Here is a 24595-nt window from a genome sequence, read left to right on the forward strand (position 1 = left end):
AAACAAAGACTCTATGAACATCGTCCACAAATGGATGGTCCGGCTATATGACCCTGAAAAGAAGGTTTGTTGCTGAGGATCTCCGTCACTGGGATCAGCTGATCCCGTTCCTGTTATTTGCTGTTTGAGAAATCCCCTAATCATCGACTGGATTCTCCTGGTATGGGAGACAAACCTTTGCCACGCCATTTGGCCTCTCTCAATTTCAGACTATTCCCTTTGGCCTCCTTGCAATGTTCCAGCGGCTCATGGATCAAGTTCTTCAACCCCATGGCTTACAAGCAACAGCCTAGTGAGACGACATGGTCCTCTACAGCCAAGAGTGGGAGGAAAATCCAGCACAGGTTGCTGCTGTACTTTGGTCCTTACGGGGGTGCTGGGCTACTGGCAAAGTGCAAAAGTGGGGAAAAAGAGACCACCTACCTGGGATATATTCTGGGGAAGGGCCAAGTCCAGCCCCTCGTTGGCAAAGTCCAGGCCCTCACAATGTGCCCATGCTCAGCCACAAAGATGAAAGTCCAAACCTTTGGGGGGCCTGTAGGCTACTGCTGCTGATTTGTGCCAGGGTTTTCGATGCTAGGAGCTCCCCCCATGGGCCCAGTTCAGGACAGGATCCCCAGGAAGGCACGCTGGTCCAAGGCCTGTGAAAAGGCCTTTCAGCAGTTGAAAAAACACCCGTGTAAAGAGTCTGACCTGGCCAGTCCTGACTTCTCCAAAGAGCTTGTTTTACAAGCCGGCGCAGGTGCAGGATTGTCCCAGGAAGCGGAGAGGAGCACCCTGGGCCCTGGGGAACGGCGCAATCCATAGTAGACAAGGACGGTCTCGCTGTGAAACGGGCTATGGACTTGTGCCGACAGTACCTCTTGTGAAATCCATTCACCGACCATGCCCCCTTGAGATGACGAAATGCCATGAAGGATGCCCTACGCCCCCGGCTGTGCGCTGATACCTGTCCCTCCAGCCGTATACCTTCCCAGTTCAGCATGGAGCGGGGAGAGCCCACCAACAGGCTGATTTGGTTTTCCAGGGAGGCAGGGTGAAACATCTGCTGGGCCTGGTTCCCCGGGTGCCATCGTGAGGGGGAGGGGGTGTGATGGGGCACACAAACCCCACACTGGATAACAAGGGTTTTGGAGCTGCCCTGAGCTCAGCCAGCCCTGCCACACCACACCCACAAGGCTGGAGGAGGAGGTAAAAAGGGAGTAGAACAGCTCACTTATGGGCAGCCCAGGGATGAGACCAGCCCCTCAGCCCTGAGGAAAGGACTGAGGGAAGGCAGGAGCTTCCCCAACAAGCACCGCCTGAAGGCCCCTCCCTGAGGGACGGGAGGGCCCAGTCGTGATATGCCCTGCGAGGGAGGTGTTCCCTTCTCTTGCACTAACTCCGTTTGTTGGTGTTAATTCCCCTGGCTTTTGTCCCCAGAGGACCCCAGAAGGGGAGAGGCTTGGAAGGGAGCCGGCCGGAGGGCCAAGGCACAGGAAGAGACAGGCCACTACAGAAGTGGAGCACCCAGTGGCCACAGAGCGAAGGGGAGAGAGCTGCCACGCCACACCTGGCCATGAGGAGGCGCCAGCAGTGGGCCAACCCCTTCAGAACGGGGCTTGAGAGTATCAAACATTTCTTTCCACCATCGACTGAAGCCCTGCCACATCTGGATCCACCCCCTGTCAGGGAGCGACGGGCCCCAGCCCTTCCCTGGGGGAAATTCCCACCTGGATCCATCCCTCTGTCAGGGAGTGACAGGCCCTGGCCCTTCCCTTTGAGGGGATTTCTGACCAGATCCCCTGTCTGTTGCTGACAGAGTTGTTGAGATTCCATATAAAGTATTCTTCCCCTAATTCTATCCCGTTATTCTGAGCTGCACTCCAGGTATCACCCTGATCATTTATTTACTAATTTCCTGCTCAAGTAATCCTGGAGGTCTCCCACCTCTTGTGTGTATTTGCAGTCTGGGGTCGTGTCCCCTCCTTGGACATCACGCAGCCAAGCCAGGCAGACGGAGCGGTTTGCTTCTCTTCAGTGCCCATTTCTGTTTCTCGTCTGTAGCATTCTGGAGAGGATGCGCCCAGAGTTAAACCCGGTGTCCCCAGGGCTGGGGAGAGAGGGACTCTCCTTTCTCTGCTCCCCAGAACAAGGCGGCTTCTGGGAATGTAGGATCCTGGGGTGTCTCCACTGAGGATCCTGGGGTGTCTCCCCCTTTCCCAGGACATGATTCCTCGGAACATGCAGCATAGAATCACATTGGCTTCATCTGCAGCCATATTCCCTGCCAAACTCCTGTCTGGTTCACTGCCCCCCGGTCCCTCTCAGCCACGTGCTCTCCATGTTTCTCTCCCCCATCACAGACTTGGGCTCCAGTGATCTGTCCCCAGCTGGATTAGCTGGATTTGCCCAATCTCTTGTTGTTTCCTTCCCACATCTCTAATCTCTCTCAGCCCCAGGATTAGGGCTTTATCCCCTCTTGCACTCACAGCTCCTCTCAGAGTCTAATTTGCAAATGTCATTAAATCCTCCTGGGCTGGATAATCAATGGGGCCAGGGCTGAGTCAGAAGCTCCCCCAGGTCCCTCTCTGCTGCTTCCAGGACAATTTGTTTACAACCTTTCAGCAAATTTTCGGTGACTGTGCCCCAGCCAAGCCTCCCAGGAGATGCTGTATCCAACATCCCTAACGGCGTCCAGGGCCCGCCGCGTGTGATTTACCTGGCAGATGCTGACACAGCCGTGGCCTGCAGGTGAATACTAATAGAGTCATATGGTTTGTCTGGCGAGGCGGATTCTGGGCGACTCCCAGCGCAGCTACCTCCAGCCCACCCTCAGCGACCTTTTCTCGTAAGGGCCCAAACTGCCCCTTGCTTTCAGGAGATGAGGGTGCTCGGTACCCCACACAGCTTGTACCACTCTCCTGGGGAGCGAGGTAGGGACAGTCGTGGCCAGGATCATAGAATCGTAGGACTGGAAGGGCCCTCGAGAGGCCATCTAGCCCAGACCCCTGCACTGCGGCCGGACGAAGTATTATCTAGACCAAGGGTCTCAAACGCACGGGCCGCAGGGTTATTTTCTGTGGCCCACCAGCTCCCCGTGGCCCCCCCGCCCCCCCAGCATTTACGTAGAGCAGCTCCAGCCCGGCGCGCACCGAGGGCAGGGCAGGCTCCCTGCCTGCCTGCCCTGCCCCCACACTGCTCCGGGAAGCGGCTGGGACCTGGGGGTGGGGGGGGGGCACAGAGGTCTGTGTGTTGCCCTGGCAGCGCTTCCAGGTACCTCCCCTGAAGCTCCCATTGGCTGGGAACGGGGAACCGCGGCCAATGGGAGCTTCAGGGGAGGTACCTGGAGGTGCGGCCAGGGCAACACACAGACCCCTGTGCCCCCCCTCCCCCAGGTCCCAGCCGCTTCCCGGAGCGGTGAGGGGGCAGGGCAGGCAGGCAGGGAGCCTGCCCTGCCCTCGGTGCGTGCCGGGCCGGACCCACCTCCCCTGTCCCGAGCCCCCGCCGCACCCCTCCTGCACCCCAAGCCCCTGCCCTGAGCCCCCTACTGCACCCTTCCTGCACCCCGTGGGGACAGGGAGGGGGCAGAGTTGGGATGGTGATTTCCGGGAAGGGGTTGGAATGGGGGCAGGGAAGGGGTGGGAAGAGGCAGAGCAGGGCGGGGCCTCATGGAAGGGGTGGAGTGGGGGCGGGGCCGGGACAGCAGGGGTGGGGTGGTCAGTGGTGCGGCCCTTGGGCCAATGTACTAGTCCTCATGTGGCCCTCGTGGTCATTTGAGTTTGAGACCCCTGATCTAGACCATCCCTGACAGGTGTTTGTCCAACCTGCTCTTAAACATCTCCAATGACGGAGATTCCACAACCTCCCTGGGCAATTTATCCCAGGGCGTGACCACCCTGACAGTCGGGACGTTTTTCCTCATGTCCAACCTAAACCTCCCTTGCTGCAATTTACATCCATTGCTTCTTGTCCTGTCCTCAGAGGTTAAACGAGAACCATTTTTCTCCCTCCTCCTTGTAACAACCTTTTACGTGCTTGAAAACTCTTCTCATATCCCCGCTCCATCTTCTCTTCTCCAGACTGAACAAACCCAGTTTTTTCAATCTGCCCTCACAGGTCATGTTTTCTAGCCCTTTCATCATTTTTGTTGCTGTTCTCTGGACTTTCTCCAATTTGTCCCCATCTTTCCTGAAATGTGGCCCCCAGAACTGGGCTCAATACTCCATTTGAGGTCTAATCAGCGCGGAGCAGAGCGGGAGAATTACTTCTCGTGTCTGGCTTACAACACTCCTGCTAATACAGCCCAGAAGGATGTTCCCTTTCTTTGCAACAGCGTTACACTGTTGACTCAGATTTAGCTTGTGATCCCCTCTGACCCCCAGATCCCTTCCCGCAGTACTCCTTCCTGGGCAGTCATTTCCCATTGTGTATGTGCGATTGTTCTAGTCACTTGTTTTGAGACAGAAACACTTCATCTCCGAGTCACTGCTCACTTCTCGGTACAGCATCGCCCCGACTCACCAACTGGCTGGACAGACCATGGTTCCAGTACCCAGTGGAGGGCACCGTGCGAGAACTGGAGCAGATCGAACAGAATGGCTTTTCCTTCTTCTTCACGGTGGGGTCTGACGAAGATCTGAGTGTCTCTGCTATTGCACAGCCCCCCTTTACCCCCTCAGAGTGGGATCCACCCCCTGCTCGTGCTGCTTTTCCTCAGTGGAGTTACAAGAGCCTCGTCTCATCACCCTTGCCCCATCAGCAACATTTGCTCTGCCTTTTTTCATCTGTGCATGTGTGTGTCTGTGTCTCTGTGCGTGTGTGTATGTCTGTGCATGTGTGTGTCTATGTGTGTCTGTGTGTACACGTGTACCTGTGTGTGTCTGTCTCTGTGTCTCTGTGTCTCTGTGCGTGTGTCAGATTGTAAGGGGAAGATCGTGTGGTGCTGGCAGCGTCTCTTGCACCAGTGTTTCCCCACTTGGGGGACATGTCCTCTGGGGGACACAAAGCCTGGTGGGGGGAGCCAATGGACCTCTGGGTTCTCCTTCAAAGTCCCAGCTCTCAGTTTAACAAGTCAGTCTCTCGCTGTTACACGTGTGGTGGAAACCTTCCCATTGTGACCCGAGCGCCAGAGGCAGAGTTTGCAGAGTCTAAACCGGTGGCTGTGTGGTGTGAACGGTCCCGCTCCTGCCGGTGGGGCTAACGCAGCTGGCAGTGCTGATCCTGTCCCTGGTGCGGCTAGTTCGCTCCTCCCACAAGCGTGTTGCACAGGGACGGGAGTCCCCTGGCATGAGGAGCTGCCCCATGTTTGAAGCTTCCCGGAGCACTCGGGGGAGAAGGGGCTCGCTGGGGGTGGGGGGCTGAGAGGGCTGCTGACTCAGGGCTCAGCTTTCAGAGTTTAGGGGACGCTGTCTGACCTGTCATTCATCCAGCGTGTGCAGCGGCAGCCCTGCCCCGTTGGAGGGGCAGGCCGGGGGTCATTCCCTGTGGGGAGCCTGCGTCTGAGTGGGGACTGACAAGCACAGAGGCAGCTTTTGCAGAGACCTGGTCTGGCTGCATGTGGCCAGAGGAACTCTCCAGACTTCGTCGGGCACAGCCCAGCTTTGCCGAGCAGGGAGTCCTGGAGCCTGGCCGGCCGATTCCTGTAAACCACTGCTAGTGTAGACGTGGCCTCACTTCCGTGTTCCCCCTCCTCCCTCTCCTCTGGCCCTCCCATCCCTCACCCCCGGACCCCCCCCCCCGCCCTCGTTTCTAAACTCACCGGCTCTTCTCTTTCTGACCAGGATTCCCTGAACAACAACGGCAGCTACCCTCCTCCCCCCACTGCTCAGCGGGCCACCTGGCAGGAGACCCTTCTCCACTCCTCCTCCTCCTCCTCTTCCTCACACACTGGTGAGCGTACTCCCCTCCCCCACCTGCTGCAGCCCCCCCCCCCCTGCGCCAGCAGAAGGGCTGCGGGGGCTTGTGCGTCTGAGCTCAGCTGTGTGGCTGCCCTAAGAGCCAGGCCCTGGGGATGGGGGAGGGGTGGGAAACCGAGGCTGGATGTTCAGGAGATGGGGTGAGCTGCTCCATGGAGGGTTCCAGGCCCAGCTTCTCCCCCAGGGCTGTGTCCGAGCCCTGTGTTGGGGAGATTCATGCTTCCTCTGCCCCTCCTCCCCACGCTGCTCCCCTCAGGCTGTTTCCGGGGCTGCCCGATGTCCGGGAGCTCGGCTCGTACCCGAAAGGCAGAGCCACGCTTTGCTCTCAGTCCTCGAAAATGGGACCCAAGTGTGACTGCCGTCCACAGAGAGCCAGCCGTCCTGGCTCAAAGCGGGGCAACCGGACACAGGGACCCATAGGCTCAGTGACGAGGGGGCCCCGGAGTTCAGCGTTTCCCACGATCCCACAGACTGTGGTGTGTTTGCTGTAGGATTCGTTACTCTGCTGCTCCTGGCCCTGTCTTCTGCCTGCGGCTGCCCCTGGTGCTGCGCCTTTCCCCACCAGGGACTGCTGACTTGATGACAGTGCCTGCTGCCGGCCCTGTCCTACGGCAGCGGGCAGGAGGGGGCCCGGGAGCCAAACGTACAGGCTGGGCAGCCCCGCTGCCTCGAGAACAGGGCAGCAGCCGAGATCTGGGGAGCGGAGAAGGTGAACCGCTGAGCCCCACCTCCCTGGCACACGCAGGGCCGGGGAAGGAGACTCTGAGCCGAGTTTCCAGACACCAGCCTAACTGCTGAGGCCCACAGAGCTGGGTGCCTGGAGAACACGGCAAAACTATCCACCCTCCACACCAGTCCTCGCTGGAAAGAGTCACTGCCACGTTGTGTGTCAATGCACTGCCGAGCACACGGGCCCTGGTTATTCCTCTCTGGAATGGCACTTAGGGCCCGTCTTGCTCATCCCCAGGGGCACGGACCAGGGGACCCTTCCCCTCCAGCAGCTGAAGATGTGGCTCCACGGAAGGAGCCGAGCCAGCTTCTGTCTCGTCCCACGTGCATGGGGCACTGCCCAGCAGGGATCAGCGAGCTGGGCTTGGGGACTCTCCTGCACCGGCTTTCCCAGTGAAGCAGGGGGAGAATGAGAGGCCCTAGCCGGGGTTGGGTGGGGGAACTGGTTCAAAGCTCTAATCTCAGGCTCTTTGCTTTTTCTTCTCAGGGCACCTGTCTCCTTCTCACCCTTGTGTCCAAGATGGCCCCTGCTTGGAAAGTCAGAGTGGCCTGGGGCTGACCACTGAGGAAACAGGGCAGGCCCAGACGCTGCTCAAACCCTCCTTCTATGACTTGGAAGGCAACAGACATGAGTCTCTGGCATATGGTAACCAACCGCCGGAGAGAGCCGGGGAAGATTATAATATGAATATCATCTCCTCTGCACCATGCTCACCACATTCCCCATCTCATCTCAGCCAGCCGTCTCCTAAACAGTCTCTCTCTCCAACAGGGCCTGCCACTCCTCCTAACATAGCCTCTCACTCGGAAGCCAGCAAGGAGCCCCAGACCTGCGAAGCCAACTCCCAGCAGCCCAAAGCCACCGAAAGCTACTGTGCAAACCTCAAGCCAGAGGCAGCCAGCGGCAGGGAGAGACAAAAACCCAGTGAGGAGGGTACCCCTGCAGATGGCGCTGGGGGGGACGCAGGCCTGGCTCTTGGTCGTGGCTCCCCCATCACCCGCCGTGGCCAGTCCAGCACCCCACTGTCTGAGGAAGAGCTGCCCAACGGCTATGGAGACACTGAAGCTGGAGCCTTCGCTGATCGGAGCGATGGGGACGGGGGGTGCACTCTGGGGGCCTATGTCTGCCTGAGGGGGCTGACAGAGCAGCTGAGCTCTGAAGGGGAGGGTCCCCACTGCAGCAGGGCCGCCAGCATGCATGGGCTCCCTTCAGGCTCCTCCGAGACCACGTCTCCATCGTCCGACCCAGGCATCGAGGCAGATCTCACCAGCAGGAACTCAAAGCAGTTCCTGCCCCGCAGCCGGCACAGTGACGACCTCAGCTCCCCGGGTTCTGACTCAGATGTAGAGGGGGAAATCGAGGCAGCTTTTGCTTGTGGGGGCCGCCTGGTCAGCAACATGATTTCCTCCATCTCGGAGACGGAGCTGGATCTGAGCAGCGACAGCAGCAGCGGCAGGTCCTCCCACCTCACTAACTCCATCGAGGAGGCCAGCTCCCCCACCTCGGAGGCCGAGCTGGAGACGGAGCTTGAAGGCCAGGGGCTCATGGGCATCAAGGACTCGCTGCTGCTGGATAAGTGCAAGGAGGAGGAGGAGATGACCCTGGACGGGGAGCTGCCGGAGAGCCGCTTGAGGGACCGGAGCATGGTGAGGAGAGAGAGCCTGGCCGACCTGAAGATGGAGGGTTATTATGACACCTTGAACCCAGAGGACTCTTCCGCCCCCGTTGACCAGACAGACGTGTCTGGGTCCAGTCCCCTGGATCTAAAGATTGACCCAGACCACAGCCTGGAGAGCATCCGCCGCTCCTTCTACCTGCCCATCGGGCCCAAGCTCCTGCCGGAGGTGGACGACGAGGGTAACAGCGAGTACGACTCTGACTCCGAGTCGGAGCCTGACCTGAGCGAGGACTCAGACTCACCCTGGCTGCTCAGCAACCTCGTCAACAAGATGATCTTGGAGGGCTCATACCCTCTCAAGTGTCCGGACGAGTGCTTCCAGCAGGCCCACTCCCTCTGTGACACCATCTCCCCGGCCTCTGACCTTGAGCCCGAGATCCTCAGCGAGTCCCTGGACGTACAGCCCAGCTTGCGGGACTCCCCAGGGAGCGAAGCAGAGCCGGTCAAGCTGTCCTCCTCCCAGCAGAGCATCGAGCTGGTGGACATGGAGACTCTGCGCAGCTCACTCCAGAGCGCCGAGGACGAGAAACCCACGAGCACCAGCCCTGCCACAGAGTCCTCACCTCCGGGAAGTGACTCCGGCCCGTATTTATTCATGAGCAACCCGACCAATGACACTATCACCCCAGTGTTCCTGGGGCACCCCCTCTCCATCGACAGGCTGGGCAGCTCAGGGGTGCTGGCAAACTTTGGCTGCTGTACGGGGCCCATCAAAAGCTTCCCTTTCGCCCCTCACGCCAGCACAGAGGGCTCGGATCCAGCGTCCAGAGAACACGGCACAGAGGTGGAGCCGGCAGCTGGGCGAGAGGATTGGGCCATCGATAAGGACCTGGACTCGGGGATCCTGGAGGACAATGACATGATCGATGACATCCGGTTAGAGAGTCTGGATCAGAATCCCAACACCTTCCTGCCCATGCTCGATGTCTCTACGGCCAAGACCAACCGGTGCTTTAACCTGACCTACTCCACAGACGAGGATGACGTGCCGTATTTCGGCAGCCTGAAGGGCTCCCCCTTCCACGACGACACGCAGAGCTTCGAGGAGGACCTGCCGCTTCCTCCACCCCCCATGGCCCTGGAGCCTCGGCCGCTGGATGAGTCCCTGGTCTACGACTCCATCAAATACACTCTGGTGGTGGATGAGAACACGCAGCTGGAGCTGGTGAGCCTAAAGCGCTGCACCTCCGTGCTGAGCGACGACAGTGAGCTGCTGACCGCCTGCGACAACTGCGAGCTGGAGGACGAGGACGAGTTTGGGGAGGGGCTGGCGGCACAGGACGGGCAGAGCTCCTCGGAGGACTCCTCCCCTGAAGCCGACCTCCAGTTCTCCAAGAAGTTCCTCAATGTCTTTGTCAATAGCACATCCCGCTCCTCCAGTAAGTACCAATTCCCCTGCCCGCCCCAGAGAGGGGTCAGCCATGTCTCTCCCTGTAGGAGAGTCCCACATCCAGACTGGGCCACCCCTAAACCTACTTATCTCCCCGGGTAGGGCATGTGCCGAGCCCCCGGTCATTGCAGTGTCTAAACACCTCCCTCTCTGCGGTACATTTGTCCCCACCGCACCCCTGGAAGGGGGGGTGCTACACTCCTCACTGTACAGACCCAGACAGACAAAAGCTGAGTCTACACCGCACCGGGTCCAGACGACGAGGGTGTGAATTGCAGTGCGCACCGAAGTGCTGGTCTGTAACCGCCCCTTGTTACGCTGTGGGCATGAACTCAAAGGTACCTCGTTGGCGTTAACGTCGTCCTCTTCAAACAGGACTACGTTAGTGGGGACGAGGGGCCTTCGAACTCACGCCAGCAGCATCCACAGAGGGCAGTTCCAGCACAGCACTTGGGTATGTGCTGTAAATCGCATCGCTGTGCTCCGACTGCGGGGCCCTGGCGATAAGCCCTAAGTCACACAGGAAGTCCGTGATGGAGCAGGGAATTGAACCAGAGCTAGTGCCCTAACTGCTGGGACATCTTTCTTCCTTCCTCTCTGAAGACATTCTCCCCAGACTGTGGGGGCTGAATTAACACAGGAAGGGCAACCCCAACTAGCTCTGACCTGGACGTTCCCCGCCGAGGAGCCAGGCCCGAGCGGCTCGGGGCCGGGCGTTCCCCGCCAAGGAGCCAGGCCCGAGCCGCTCGGGGCCGGGCGTTCCCCGCCAAGGAGCCAGGCCCGAGCCGCTTGGGGCCGGGCGTTCCCCGCCAAGGAGCCAGGCCCGAGCCGCTCGGGGCCGGGCGTTCCCCGCCGAGGAGCCAGGCCCAAGCCGCTCGGGGCCGGGCGTTCCCCGCCGAGGAGCCAGGCCCGAGCCGCTCGGGGCCGGGCGTTCCCCGCCGAGGAGCCAGGCCCGAGCCGCTCGGGTCTCTTGTCCGTTGCTTGGCTGGCGAGGGTGCCTCCTGCATGTCGTCCTCCTGCCGGGCTGCAGTGACCTCTCCTGTGCTCCCTAGGTACGGAGTCCTTTGGGCTGTTCTCATGCATGGTGAATGGGGAAGAACGGGAGCAGACGCACCGGGCTGTCTTCAGGTGAGAAGAGCACCCTAGCCTGGACCCCAGGGCCGCACCAACGCTGCCCCTCTGGGCGCGTGGCCAGGAACAAGTTGGGGTCTGCCTGGCGCTGAGAGGAGGAAACTGCTTCATCCCCGGGGCTGAGCAGCTGATAAATACACAGCCCCAGGGCAACGAATGGGGGTGAGGCAGGCAGCATCCCTCTCTGGGGCAGCCCACCGCTTCCTAGTAGATAGATTTATAGGATGGTGGCCCAGCTGGTGCCAAGGAGTCCCAAGGCTGCCTGGGGTTGTCCTCCCCTGAGGGAGGCCTGAGGGGGCTGCTGGGAACCGGGTACGGTGCCTCTGGCTCCTGCGGGCAAGAGCGTCCTCGCCCGTCTTCATCTCCGTCTCTTTCCCTCTCTCGCGTTTCCTCCCCCCCACGCCCCTTCCCCCCATCCTGGTGCCGCCGCCTCCACTTGCAGGTTTATCCCCCGCCACGAGGACGAGCTGGAGCTGGACGTGGACGACCCGATCCTGGTGGAGCTGGAGGAGGATGATTACTGGTACCGAGGCTATAACATGCGGACTGGCGAGAGAGGCATCTTCCCGGCGTTCTATGCCCACGAGGTGGTGAGCCAAGCTAAGGAGGTCATAGGTAGGCATCTCCCCCCCCCCCCCCCCCCCCCGTGGCGTGGGAGCCCTGAGCACCTGCAGCCCTTGGTGCTGCCATGGGCCCTGCAGGGACAGCAATAGCCAGCTCATGGCACTGCCGTCAGGGTAAGGCTCGGCCACAGTTTCAGGCAGTGACCCAGAGCGCTCTGCTGCAGATGGGGAGGGCTGCCAGGGAGACCCTCCCCACACAAACACCCCCTCACAGACACACCCACCCAGATGGGTGAGCATTGACCCTATCCCGCCGCCCAAGTGCCCCTAGATCATCGTGTGTAATCACGGAGAAAGCACCAGGAATCCACCACTCACCCCCTATCCCCACCAAGAGCCCGTCCTGGGCTCTGGAGCTCTGAGTGGCAGCAGGGAACAGAGCGAGAGCAAACCCACGGGCCCCTGGGGTCGCTCGGCAGCTGCCGGCTGAGTGCAGCAGCAGAAGCTGGGAATGGGCCACAGGGATGGATCACTTGCTGATTCCCTGTTCTGTTCACTCCCTGTGGAGCACCTGGCCCTGGCCACTGTCAGAAGACAGGACACTGGGCTGGATGGACCTTTGGTCTGACCCACTAGTGCCGTTCTTATGTCCTTACGAGCAGAGGAGGGCGTGAATCCACATGGAATGTCCCGAACATTCAGAGTCTGTAGAGGGGGCAGGCGAGCACATGGGGGGCAGCTCTCGGGGGAGCAGACAGTTGCACAGGAAGGCCTGCAATGGTGCACCAATTGGGTGATGGAGGTTGGTTGTTGATGGTCCAGGCTGCCCAGTGCACAGTGGGCCCGTCTCTGAGTGGAGACCACCAAGGATCCATATCTGTTAGGTGCTCTGGGAGCCTGGACAGCTGCTGGGTTCTCTGCCAGAGGCAAAGGGCACCCGGCTGACTCCAGCAGGTGGTTCTGTCTGCTCGAGGGCCGGTGGTAGGAGAGGAAGGCATAGAAGGAGAGGCAGTGGGGAAGAGGTGCTGATCCCTGCAACACCCACTGCCCTTGCCAGGAGAGGGGATGTCTGAGCGGAGAGCTCCGGGGAGGTGAGTGCTGACAGGAGTCACCAGGGAGACAGGAGCATTGTAGGAAGGAACCTGGCCCAAGGGGTCTGTGGTGCCCTCACAGGAACCAGATGTTGTGCCCGGGCAAACGACGCTTCAGACCGGCCGGTGTGGGTTCCCCAACGCATGCTGGGAAGCTCCTGTGAATGAGCCCACGTGCAGCAGGTTCAGGGCCCTGGTGAGAGGAGTAGAGATGGGGGTGGCACAGGGAACTTCCAGTGCCCGGCACCTGTGGGGGGGGGGGGGGGCGGGAAGCCTCAGGAGCTGCACGACTCCTGTGCTGAGAGCCAGCCTGGCTCTGACAGTCTCCACTCAAGCAGGAGGAATCCTGGTCCCTGGCAGGCGGGCCCGGTAGGAGGCTTTCAAGCTGGCAGGGAAGAGAGAGGAGTTTTTCCTCCGTTCTGGTGAGGGGGCCAGTCCTGCCCCACGGGCGCAGTGAAGCAGCAGGTGGAGTCGCTGTGACCCTGACGCTGCAGAAGAGCCTGGATGGACTGAAGTGTCTGCACCCAGTGCTGGGAGCAGGGAGACGGGCCAGGAGGGCGAGGAGGCCAGGCGAGGGCCAGCGTAAGGGGGTGCTGGGAGGCTGCGGCTCGTAGCCGGGCTGGCCGGCTGAGGCGGGGGGCAGCAAAGGAGTGAGAGCTCCAGGGAGCTGCAGTTGGACAGCGCAGGATCCTTGGTGCTAGGACACGGGGAAAGCAGCACCGCACAGACACGCCTGGGGCCATCCGCTGCAGGAGCAGAGTGAGCCAGACCCCCTGGCCTGGCCGTGGGGTCAGGGAACCCCAGGTTTTCTTCCAGTGACTGCACATGTCCATTGCACATAAGGTGTGTGCGCGCCCAGTGTGCCGAAGACAGAGATTTGTCCTACAGCTGCTCCTGTCTGCTCCCAGCCGAGGCCAAAAAGGGCAGAGCTGCCCCGACCCCCTTTGGTTCCTTCTCACTGCCTGGGGTTGGTAGTCGGAGTATCCCATGTGCAGGAGCCCACGACTGTCTTGCTCTGAAGGGGATTATTTCCCATTGTAAATCGTTCAGAAATCGTTCTTAGACAGTTAATAGGACTCAGGTTTTGTCCTAGCTGGGTTTTTTCCCTTTTGTTCTCTTTGTACTGGTTTGCTCTGGGTGTCAGGTGTCGGGGACCTGGACTTAGCAAGGCGTTAGTCTCCCGGTTACAAGCCCTGCTGTCTGTACAGTAGCTATGCCCAACAGTGACCCTGCTATTTAAAACGTTTGGGGAGGGTCGTATCAGAGACAAGAGCCACAGCTGCAGGGGCTTCAAGACCAGAACTCAGAAGTCAAGGGAGGTGAGGCTCAGAGACTTTCGGATGGAGTGTGCTTTACGTCCCTCTTGGATCCAGGGCCATCAGTGCAAGGCAGCAGCTCAGAAGTGCCCGTCCTGACTTGTCAGACTCTCCTTGTCAAGCAGAGCTCGAGAAGACGACATTCTCCCTCTCGGGGGCCCATGAGCAAGAGGTAGAAGAGTTGCAGAGCAGCCTCTGGAATAGAGAGCTAAGAAAACCTCCTCGGCCACTAAGGAACATTGTTCTGCCTCGGCTGATACCTTGCAGAGCCGTTTGAGTGCTGAGGTTAGGGCACGAATTCTGGCTTGGTGCTCCCAGATGCTGAGGGCTAGAGACTCTCCTGTGTTGGCTTTGTCGACCACGGTGCAGTCCTGGGTACCGCTGAGACCGACCCCAGCTGTACTATATCAGGGAGCCAGCCTCAACGTGCAGGGCCATGCAACTAGGCTGGGGGGTACCGGCGACACCAGAGGACCTGCCATCTCTGCTTCATCTCAGCAACTCTCTAGTTCGAAGCAGGCTCTTTGACTCTTCAGCTGAGGCCAGCATATCCATTCATGGGGCTATTCCTTGTCCCACTGCTCCCTTTGGAGACAGGCCATCTCACTTCCTCAGTGCTTGGAGGGCCATTACAGCAGACTGGTGGGTGCTAAGAACTGTGGGACTGGGCTACACGCTGTAGTTTCTCTCCAGGCTTTTCAGTGGCCAATCTCATCAGGCTGTTCTCAGACAAGAGAACAGACTCTACTCGGGCTGGGAGTCATAGAGGAGGTACCGGCACAACATTGGTGAAAGGAGTTTACTCTTGCTATTCCCTCCAAGCCAAGTCCAGGGGACCTGAGGCTTATCCTCGATCTATGAAACTTGAATAGATTCATCAAGAAGATGATGTTTTGCCTGGTTTCCCTGGTTCCCTGTATCCTTTCCATAGATCTTGTTGCTTGGCATGCTGCTCTCAGCGTGAGAGACGCTGATTTCATGTGGCTGTCCACCTGAGCCAAAGACGTTCCCCAGGTTCATGGCTGTACATGTTCACTACCACTTTACAGTCCCCGCTTTGGCCTGTTGTGAGCCCCCAATGCATGGCAGTGGCGACTGATGACCTCTGGAAGATCAGTGTTCAAGTGTTCCTGTGTCTGGACAGCCGGTGGATCCAAGGCTGCTCCAGATAGCAGGTGGAAGACAACAGACAAATCCAGTCCCCATTTGACACCCCAGTCCTGTACTCTGCAAAGGATAGAGTTTATCAAGGCAGTTCTCAGTTCGACAACAGCCTGCATGCCGCAGGCCAGGTTCCAAGTGACTCTGGACCTGTGCGCCCCTCTCCAGCCTCACCCTCAGACTCCTGTAAGAAATTGTCTGAGACTCCTTGGGCACATGGCGGCTTGTGCATACGTGACTCATTATGGCAGTCGTCACCTGAGGCGCGTGCAGGAGTGACTGAAGTCTCTCTACCATCCGCTGGACGTGCTAGTTCTCATCCCTGCAAGGGTTCTAGCTTCCTTGGATTGGTGGGTGAACCTGTCCAACTTGTGCAGGGGAGTTTCCTTCTCACATCCCCTTCCCTCCATGAGCCTAGCCACATCGACATCATCCTTAGGCTGAGGAGCACACTTACGAGATCTCTGAACCCAAGGACTTAGTGAGATGCGGAGCTATCCCTACCCATGAATGTTCTCAAGCTTTGCACAGTATAGCAGGCAGGCCAGGTCTTCCTGCCACACATCAAAGGCAGTCCTTTGCACGTCCACTTGGACAACCCCACAGCCATGTTTTATTTGAACAGACAGGGCATCGCCATGGGCGACAGGAAGCAGCGAATCTTTCGAAGTTCTGCACCAGGAACGCAGTCCTGCTCAAAGGGCCGCACCTCTGGGAATACAGAGCAGCCTGACAAGCCAGCTTGGCAGGTCCTTCAGGATGGGCCATGACTGGGGTCTGAAAACCAAAGTGCTCAGGTTGCCGTTTCACACTTGGTGGGCACCTACAGTAGATCTGTGCACCATAAAGCAGAGCAGGAAGTGCGATCAGTGCTGCTGCAGGGCGGGTTACAGTCGGGGCTCCGTCCTGGGCTGGCTGCTGCTCCCGAGGAAGGACAGTCTACTCTGTGCATTCCCTCCCCTGCCTTTAATTCCTAAGGTGATTCTCAGGCTCAAGCAGGACTGCACCAAGTTGATCTCAATAACCCCTGCTTGGCCCAGGCAGCACTGGGGCTCAGGGTGGCTCCGCCCTTTATACCCTCCACTGGGAGCGCGGTCAGACGCTGGGCACATGTGCCAGCCCGACAGGGACCGTTGTGGGAACAACCTCCAGCTTCGGTGCACTGGGCGCGCACACACCTAATGTGGAACGGAGACTTGCAACACATCGCGAAGAAGAACAGCAACAGGATACGGGAGTAACCGTTCTGTATTGTTCTTGGCAGTGTGGCTATCAATCCCCAGAACCCGTAGAGGCCCAGATCGATGGTTTCCAAGCTGTGGTCCATGGACCTGTGGGAGGTTGCAAACCACTGAGTTAGATGGAATAAAGGGGCCAATTAGTCAAAGGTGTTAACATGACCCTGAAACTATCCAGCATTAAAGAGTTTTAAATGAGATCTGTGGCTGGGTACACAGAGACCTCCGCCTGCTTAGTACATGGCAAACAGACCCCGACAACTCCTTTGATCCCTTTAGTAAAGATACAGAAGAGAAGGAAACACAGTTAAAGCATTTGAAATGTAAGTATTGAATAAGACTTTCATATCAACAGCACCCCGGGTTTCCTTTCCCTTTAGCTTCGGAGAGCCTTTAGAAGGAAAAACCCTTTTTCTGACAGTCTCTTAGCTGGTGCTAACCATGGTCTCTGTTCCGTTTTGGGGAAGAGAGGAGTCAGTGGAGCTGGGCTGGAGCTGGCATTGCTGCTGCTGTTGTTAAAATCCAATATCGGCTCCCAGAAGCCAAGACAAGACCAGCACAAGAGGGGAGAGGAAAGAACAGCAAAGAGAGCAGACGTGGCTTCTGACTCTGGTGCTGACTCGCCCTTGCAACCTCACGGCTGGAAAAATACAGGCCCAGCACCCAGTCTGATCAGCCACTCTGAGACCGGCCACTTGTACCAGCATCAGGTAGTTTAGGGCAGTGGCTCTCAACTTTTCCGGACATCTGTTCCCCTTTCAGGAGGCTGATTTGTCTTGCGTACCCCAAGTTTCAACTCTCTTAAAAACGACTTGCTGACAAAATCAGACCTAAAAATACAGACATGTCACAGCCCACTAGTACTGAACAATGGCTGACTTTCTCCTTTTTACCATATAATTATAAAACAAATCAATTGGAATATAAATATTGTACTTACATTTCAGTGTATCGTATATAGAGCCGTATAAACAAGTCATGGTCTGTATGAAATTTTAGTTTGTACTGAGTTCACTAGTGCTTTTTATGTAGTCAGTTGTAAAACCAGGCAAATATCTAGATGAGTTGACGTACCCCCTGGAAGATCTCTACATAGCCCCAGGGGTACACGTACCTCTTGTTGAGAACCACTGGTTGATGGCACTGCTTTGAGCAGACTCTTTCTGACCACAGGTTCACAGCAGTGTTCCAAACTACACAGTCTTGGCTGGCTGAGCCAAACTCCTGTTAGACAGAAGGGACAGGAGCGGGAGAGGAAAGAGGGGAACCGAGGCGGGGGAGGAACAGGAGCGGGAGAGGAAAGAGGAGAAGCAAGGCAGGGGAGGAACAGGAGCGGGGGAGGAAGAGGAGCGGGAGAGGAAAGAGGGGAACCGAGGCGGGGGAGGAACAGGAGCGGGAGAGGAAAGAGGAGAAGCAAGGCAGGGGAGGAACAGGAGCGGGGGAGGAACAGGAGCGGGAGAGGAAAGAGGGGAACCGAGGCGGGGGAGGAAGAGGAGCGGGAGAGGAAAGAGAGGAACCGCAGCGGGGGAGGAAGAGGAGCGGGAGAGGAAAGAGGGGAACCGAGGCGGGGGAGGAAGAGGAGCGGGAGAGGAAAGAGAGGAACCGCAGCGGGGGAGGAAGAGGAGCGGGAGAGGAAAGAGAGGAACCGCAGCGGGGGAGGAAGAGGAGCGGGAGAGGAAAGAGGGGAACCGCAGTGGGGGAGGAAGAGGAGCGGGAGAGGAAAGAGGGGAACCGAGGCGGGGGAGGAAGAGGAGCGGGAGAGGAAAGAGGGGAACCGAGGCAGGGGAGGAAGAGGAGCAGGAGAGGAAAGAGGGGAACCGCAGCGGGGGAGGAAGAGGAGCGGGAGAGGAAAGAGAGGAACCGAGGCAGGGGAGGAAGAGGAGCGGGAGAGGAAAGAGGGGAACCGCAGCGGGGGAGGAAGAGGAGCGGGAGAGGAAAGAGAGGAACCGAGGCGGGGGAGGAAGAGGAGCGGGAGAGGAAAGAGGAGAACCGAGGCGGGGGAGGAAGAGGAGCGGGAGAGGAAAGAGGGGAACCGCAGCGGGGGAGGAAGAGGAGCGGGAGAGGAAAGAGGAGAACCGAGGCGGTGGAGGAAGAGGAGCGGGAGAGGAAAGAGGGGAACCGAGGCGGGGGAGGAAGAGGAGCGGGAGAGGAAAGAGGAGAACCGAGGCAGGGGAGGAAGAGGAGCGGGAGAGGAAAGAGGAGAACCGAGGCAGGGGAGGAAGAGGAGCGGGAGAGGAAAGAGGAGAACCGAGGCGGAGGAGGAAGAGGAGCGGGGGAGGAAAGAGAGGAACCGAGGCGGGGGAGGAACAGGAGCAGGAGAGGAAAGAGGAGAAGCAAGGCGGGGGAGGAAGAGGAGCGGGAGAGGAAAGAGGAGAACCGAGGCAGGAAGGAACAGGATATGCTTTGTGGGAACGGGGGAGATGACGTCTCATGTCCCAAGCAGTGTCCAGGATCAGGCTGGAGCCAGTGACAATTTGCTGTCATCTGGGTCCCGCCCTCCAGCCCAGTGTGATCAGGCCTCCTGTAAGGATCAGGATGAGGGAGGTCTGGGGTCCCAGGAGATGGTGGGAGGTGCAGCCATGATTGGGAAGCTTGCTGCTTCCCGTACTCGTCTGTCAGTCATCCAGCATCATGGGACCCAGCAGCTCCCCCCAGTCATTTTCCCCCTCCCTCCCATCTCTAAGGACCCCAGAAGCCGGTGAAGGCGGAATAGCCCCTTATTGTTGTGTGCTCCAGCTAGATCCAATTTCCAGCACACCAATTTCAGTGCCTGGATTTCCAGTCCCATGCTTCTCTTGCAGCAGGCAGGATCTTAACCCGGCCCGGCAGTTCTGCCAGGAGCCCATTTCCCCTGGGCTAATTCAGTCACTCTCTTTTCTGCCCCTTTCCCCACCGACATTTGTTGTCACTGCTTAATATGCCACATTATAAACTTGCCCTCCCTCTGCAGCTGAGCTCATAGTTGGGGTACGTTTTTGCCCCATTATCGCACCAGACCAAGTACAGGAGCCCTGCCCTCCCACCCGGGCACGCGGGATGCAGAGCGGGGGCTCCAGCAGGGAGTAGCCCGTGGAGAACAGACGATAGGGAAGGTGGGAGCAGAGCCTTATGGGGTCTCTGTTAGGTCCAGGCTTGTTTAGCATCTTCACTAGCCTGTTGCTGACACGTACAGATGATACTAAATCAAGTAAATAAAAGGTGGTTACAAGGAGGAGGGAGAAAAATAGTTCTCCTTAAGCTCTGAGGACAGGACAAGAAGCAATGGGCTTACATTTCAGCAAGGGAGGTTTAGGTTGGACATTAGGAAAAACTTCCCAACGTCAGGGTGGTTAAGCCCTGGGAAAAATTGCCCAGGGAGGTTGTGGAGATTTTTAAGAGCAGGTTAGACAAACACCTCTCAGGGTTGGGCTAGATAATAGTCCTGCCAGGAGTGCAGGGGACTGGACTAGTTGACCTCTCGAGGTCCCTTCCAGTCCTACGATTCTAAACCAGGATAAGCTGGGAACCCAGCGGGGCTGCGAGAGGTCAGAGCCCTGGGCAGGAACAACCCAGGAGTCAGCCCACGTCCTCAGAGGGAGGAGGAAGCCAGGAACAGGCCTGGCTGAGAGTGACTGAGGGGGCAGCACTGTGGTCAGGCGTTTGCTGGGGCGGCAGCGGGGGGAAAGGGCACTGCTGTTATGGGGCAGGTTTTGCAGAGGCCTCCTGTGGGGAGCTGGGCGGGGACAGTCCCTGCCCATAGGGTTGGATGGCACCTGGGCCCCGCTCTGCTCTGGGCGGCTTCTTGCCAGTGAGAGTCTGAGAAAGTGGGCGCAGCGCGTGGAGGCTGGGCGGGCCGGCTGGCGGGGGCTGATCTGTGCTGCCTTGCTGGTTCCCTCTCTCTGAGGTCGTGTCTGCTGTGGGAGGGGACAGCGACGGCCGCTGCATTGGGTGTAGCCACCGCAGGGCCCCGCGGGCTACAGGCCTTTAGGCACCCCTGTGGCTCAGGGAGACGATAGCCATCTGCAGGTTGCACAGAGGGGCGCGACCCCCAGGGAGGGATGGGGTGTCTCGGGTGGCACGAGGGGTATCTAGGAGGAGGGGGCTGAAGTTCCTTGGCACTGAGTGGCACTGGGAGGAGGTGGGGGTCTCTAGGGCAAGGCACTAGAGAACGTACCCAGGGGGCTCTTCCTGTCTCTGATGTGTATGCTTCTGCCAGCCGGGACGCCAGCGCTCCCCAGTGCCCAGCCCGTCCGCAGGTATCCTGCAACCCTGCCTCCGGCTGAGGGCATCCTATGCCTCTGGCTCCCCCCCACTCAGCGGGGCGCTGCTGGCTGGGATAAGGCCTCAAACCCCACCACCATCACCCCCCTAATCCTTTGGTGCTGATGGTTTTCTCCAGGGCTTGCATGACTCTGTTTTCAGGTCTGAAGAGGAACCCTGGCTGGGTGGAGAGGTTCAACGTGCAGTTTCTGGGCTCTGTGGAGGTCCCATACCATCAGGGGAACGGCATCCTGTGTGCAGCCATGCAGAAGGTGAGGCAACGCGCTCCGCAGGGGGCGGGCCAAGCAACGTGGGTCGCTGGAGTCAAGGGACGTGACTTTGTACTTCCCAGGGAATTGCTGTTATAACCCAGGAGCTCTGGGCTTGTGGGGAGGGGCCTCCTAGCCACCCCAGTCTCAGCCTCTCCCAGCAGGGGGTGCTGTGAAGAATGGGGCAGGAGTCCTGGCTGTGGGGGTGCTCCCGGCTACCCCAGTCCCAGCCTCTCCCAGCTGGGGGCACTGTAGGGAATGGGGCAGGAGCACTGGCTGTGGGGGGTGCTCCCGGCTACCCCAGTCCCAGCCAGGGGCACTGTAGGGAATGGGGCAGGAGCACTGGCTGTGGGGGGTGCTCCCGGCTACCCCAGTCCCAGCCTCTCCCAGCTGGGGGCACTGTAGGGAATGGGGCAGGAGCCCTGGCTGTGGGGGGTGCTCCCGGCTACCCCAGTCCCAGCCAGGGGCACTGTAGGGAATGGGGCAGGAGCACTGGCTGTGGGGGGTGCTCCCGGCTACCCCAGTCCCAGCCTCTCCCAGCTGGGGGCACTGTAGGGAATGGGGCAGGAGCTCTGGCTGTGGGGGGACTGTACTTTGCAAAGCAGTGACTCTGCCAGGGGCTACGGGTCGTGGTGGAAACCAGCTGAACGTGAGCTCTGGGGCGCTGTAGGGTGACTAGACAGAAAATGTGAAACATCAGGATGGGGGAGGGAAATAGTTCCCTATCGAAGACAAAGCCCCTAACATAGGGACGGTCCCGATAACATCGGGTCGTCTGGTCACCCATGGGAGCCGAAAGCCATTGAACAAAGCCACGGGCCCTGTGGGTGATGGAAGCCAGGCATCTGGTTGCTATTATTCCTCCAAGCCTGCCGCAGCCCAGCACCCTCGTTCCAGCAGCCCTATGCGAGCTCCTGGGGTGGTGGGGTCGCTAAGAAGGGCAGCGCGGTCCCCAGCCGTACCAGCGGCAGAGGAGTGAGCCGCGCAGAGGTCCGACCCCCACAAGTCAGACAGTCCCGGGCGGGCGGGGCCCAGTTCTCATGTCCACACATCGAAAGGGTGTGGAGAAACTGGAGAGGGTCCAGAGTAGAGCCAGGAGAATGACTAAAGGGTGAGAAACCTGCCTTAGAGGGAGAACCAACAGGGGCTCCCTCTGGTTAGCTCAACAAAGAAGGTGAAGGGGTGACTTGGTCCCAGTCTGTTTACGAGTATCTCCCTTGGGAGAAGGGTTTTGGTAGCTGACAGCTCTTGAGCCTAGCAAAGACACAACAAACCCAGTGGGTGGCAGCTTGGAGCGAGGCCCATTCACCTGGAAACGGGGGCCCGCTTTTACCAGTGAGGGCAATTAACCGCTGATGGCTGCTCCCTCACTCGGAGATCGGCTGGGTCTGTCTCAGAGACACTCAGCCAGAAGGGTTGGGCTGGATGCAGGAAGCACGGGGCGAGGGTCTCTGGTCGGTGTTACTGTGACGCAGCAGAGAGGGGGGAGTGTTGCCCTGGGAATGTGGCAGGGGAGTTTCACTGCGGATGGGAGACCTGAGAGCCTGTCACCTGAGCCAGGAGGGGGAGGGGGAGGTGACACCTCTGCCCAGGAATGTGGACAGAGGCTGCAGCAGGGAACCTGCTGGGGGGGGTTGGTTTCAGTTTGGGGCTGGGTGGAGAAACACAGGGAACCCCAGGGCTGGGGTCAAAGCTCCCTGCCCCCCAAAAGGACTTGACTGAGGGGTCCTGGTTGTACCCACAAGCTCTGTTTTGGACTGTGTTCCTATTGTCCAATAAACCTTCTGTTTTACTGGCTGGCTGAGAGTCTCAGTGAATCCCAGGAAGAGGGGTGCAGGGCCCGGACTTCCCCACACTCCGTGACAACTGGTGGGAGAGGTGGGATCTAATGCACCCCGTGAACGGCGCTTCCTGCAGTAAGTGACTGGGGAGCAGTAAAACGAAGGGGGATTGACGGGGACCAGGCATGCTGAAGATTCAGAGAGAGACGGTTTCAGGGGGCGGTTAACCCCTGGGAGTGTGTGACCAGAGAGAAGGACTTTTGCAGTAACAGGATCCCCCGGGGGATTGCAGCGAGCGGTCTCAGGGGCGGAGGAGTCTTCAGCTCGACCCTGGCAAAGAGGTGGTGACCTCAAGAAGGACTGGCACACTAGGGGTTTTTCCTGGAAACCGTGGACAGCTGCCCGGCCTGCGAGTGGCCAGCAGGGAGATGTACGCTAAACGCCTTAAGAGCGACCTGGTGGAGCTGTGCAGGCAGAGGGGGCTGCGCGTCGGGAGGTCCACCAAGGAACAGCTGATTGTCCAGTTGGAGGAGGGGGATCGCTTGGATGACCCAATCCCTGTCCCGGAGGGAAGCCGCCCGGCGGACGCAGTGTGGGCCCTCGGGCCTGACCGGGCTGGGAGGGGTCAGGCTGCTGCCCAGGACATCCCGAGACCCTTCCTACCTAGGCCTGGGGGAGGGGTTGGGGGAAGCCCGGCGAATACCGAGGGCCCCCTGACCCCAGCAGCCAGCAGGGGATCCTCCCCGCGGAGCTCCCCATCCCTGGAGCGGATGCGGCTGGAATGGGAGAGGGAGATGAAAATGCGGGAGCTGGAGGATCATGAAAAGCAGCGTCAGCATGAGGAGAAGCAACATCAGCATGAGCAGGAGGAGAAGGAGAAACAGAGACAGCATGAACTGGAGCTGGCCAGGCTGAGGAGCAGTGGGGCCCCGGCTGCGGTGAGTGAGGGGGGACCCAAGACTGCAAGGAGCTTTGATAAGTGCTTCCTGGCCCAGCGGAAGGAGGGGGAGGACATGGATAGCTTCCTGACGGCCTTTGAGAATGCCTGCGAGCTGCACAGGGTTGACCCTGCAGACAGGCTCCAGTTCCTCACCCCCTTACTGGACCCCAAAGCCGTGGAGGTGTACAGCCGGATGACAGGGGCGGAGGCAGGGGACTACGAACTGTTCAAACAGGCCCTGCTCCGTGAGTTTGGGCTGACCCCCGAGATGTACCGGAGAAGGTTCCGGAGTCAGCGTAAAACGCCTGAGGTCACCTACCTACAACTGGTCAACAGGATGCAGGGATATGCCCGCAAGTGAACAGCTGGGGCCCAAGCTAAAGAGGACCTGCTTGACCTGTTTGTACTGGAGCACCTGTATGAACAGTGCCCTTCCGACCTGAGGCTGTGGCTAGTGGACAAAAAGCTCGCGAACCCCCAGCACGCAGGGCAGCTGGCCGACGAGTTTGTGAACAGTCGGTCAAGGGGTAGCAGGGAGGAGTCCCAAAAGAACAGGCCCCCCCCGATGCAGAGAGAGAGTCACCATGGGGCCTCCCAGCGGGGAAATAGGGAGAACCCCCTCCAAAGGGGAACGCCTGGTGTCGGGCCCCTCCGACCCGCTCGAGGGGACCAACGTGACCTGAGCTGCTATCACTGTGGCCAGAGAGGCCACGTACGGACCCAGTGCCCCGGGCTCAGGGACAAACTGAGCAGACCCAACCTACCCAGGGTTAACTGGGTAGGGACCCAGCTGGACGAGGGGCCGACGACCCAGGAAAGGGGGGCTACCAGTTTACCACCTGCTCAGGAGGGGAGAGTACCCCCGGCCAGCTCCGCCAGAGGGCTGGAGGCTCTGGACTCAGGGTGCTCGGTTTACAGGGTGGGTGCGGGGCTGTCCCTCCGGAGAGAGTGCCTTGTTCCCCTGGAGGTGGATGGGAGGAAGGTCAATGGATACTGGGATACGGGCGCGGAGGTGACGCTGGCCTGGGCCGAGGTGGTGGCCCCAGATCGGGTGGTGCCCAACACCTACCTGACCCTGACGGGGGTGGGCGGGACCCCATTTAAGGTGCCCGTGGCAAGGGTACACCTGAAATGGGGGGCCAAGGAGGGCCCCAAGGATGTGGGGGTACAC

General features: G+C 59.3%; 1 protein-coding gene across 2 annotated transcripts in view; it reads left to right on the forward strand.

Moving 5' to 3' along the window:
* The window catches only part of MAPK8IP2 (mitogen-activated protein kinase 8 interacting protein 2), a 59895-nt gene that overhangs the window by 28140 nt on the left and 7160 nt on the right, over positions 1 to 24595 (forward strand). The window contains exons 4-9 of one of the 2 annotated variants that reach the window (XM_074942802.1): positions 5763 to 5871; positions 7114 to 7272; positions 7399 to 9684; positions 10748 to 10823; positions 11269 to 11441; positions 20597 to 20706. In XM_074942802.1, coding sequence (XP_074798903.1) covers positions 5763 to 5871; positions 7114 to 7272; positions 7399 to 9684; positions 10748 to 10823; positions 11269 to 11441; positions 20597 to 20706 — 2913 coding nt within the window. Of the gene's footprint in view, positions 1 to 5762; positions 5872 to 7113; positions 9685 to 10747; positions 10824 to 11268; positions 11442 to 20596; positions 20707 to 24595 lie in introns of both variants that reach the window. The other variant, XM_074942801.1, reaches the window with a different exon arrangement.

The sequence above is a fragment of the Natator depressus genome, chromosome 1 (assembly GCF_965152275.1).
Source record: "Natator depressus isolate rNatDep1 chromosome 1, rNatDep2.hap1, whole genome shotgun sequence".
NCBI classification, from domain to species: Eukaryota; Metazoa; Chordata; order Testudines; family Cheloniidae; genus Natator; species Natator depressus.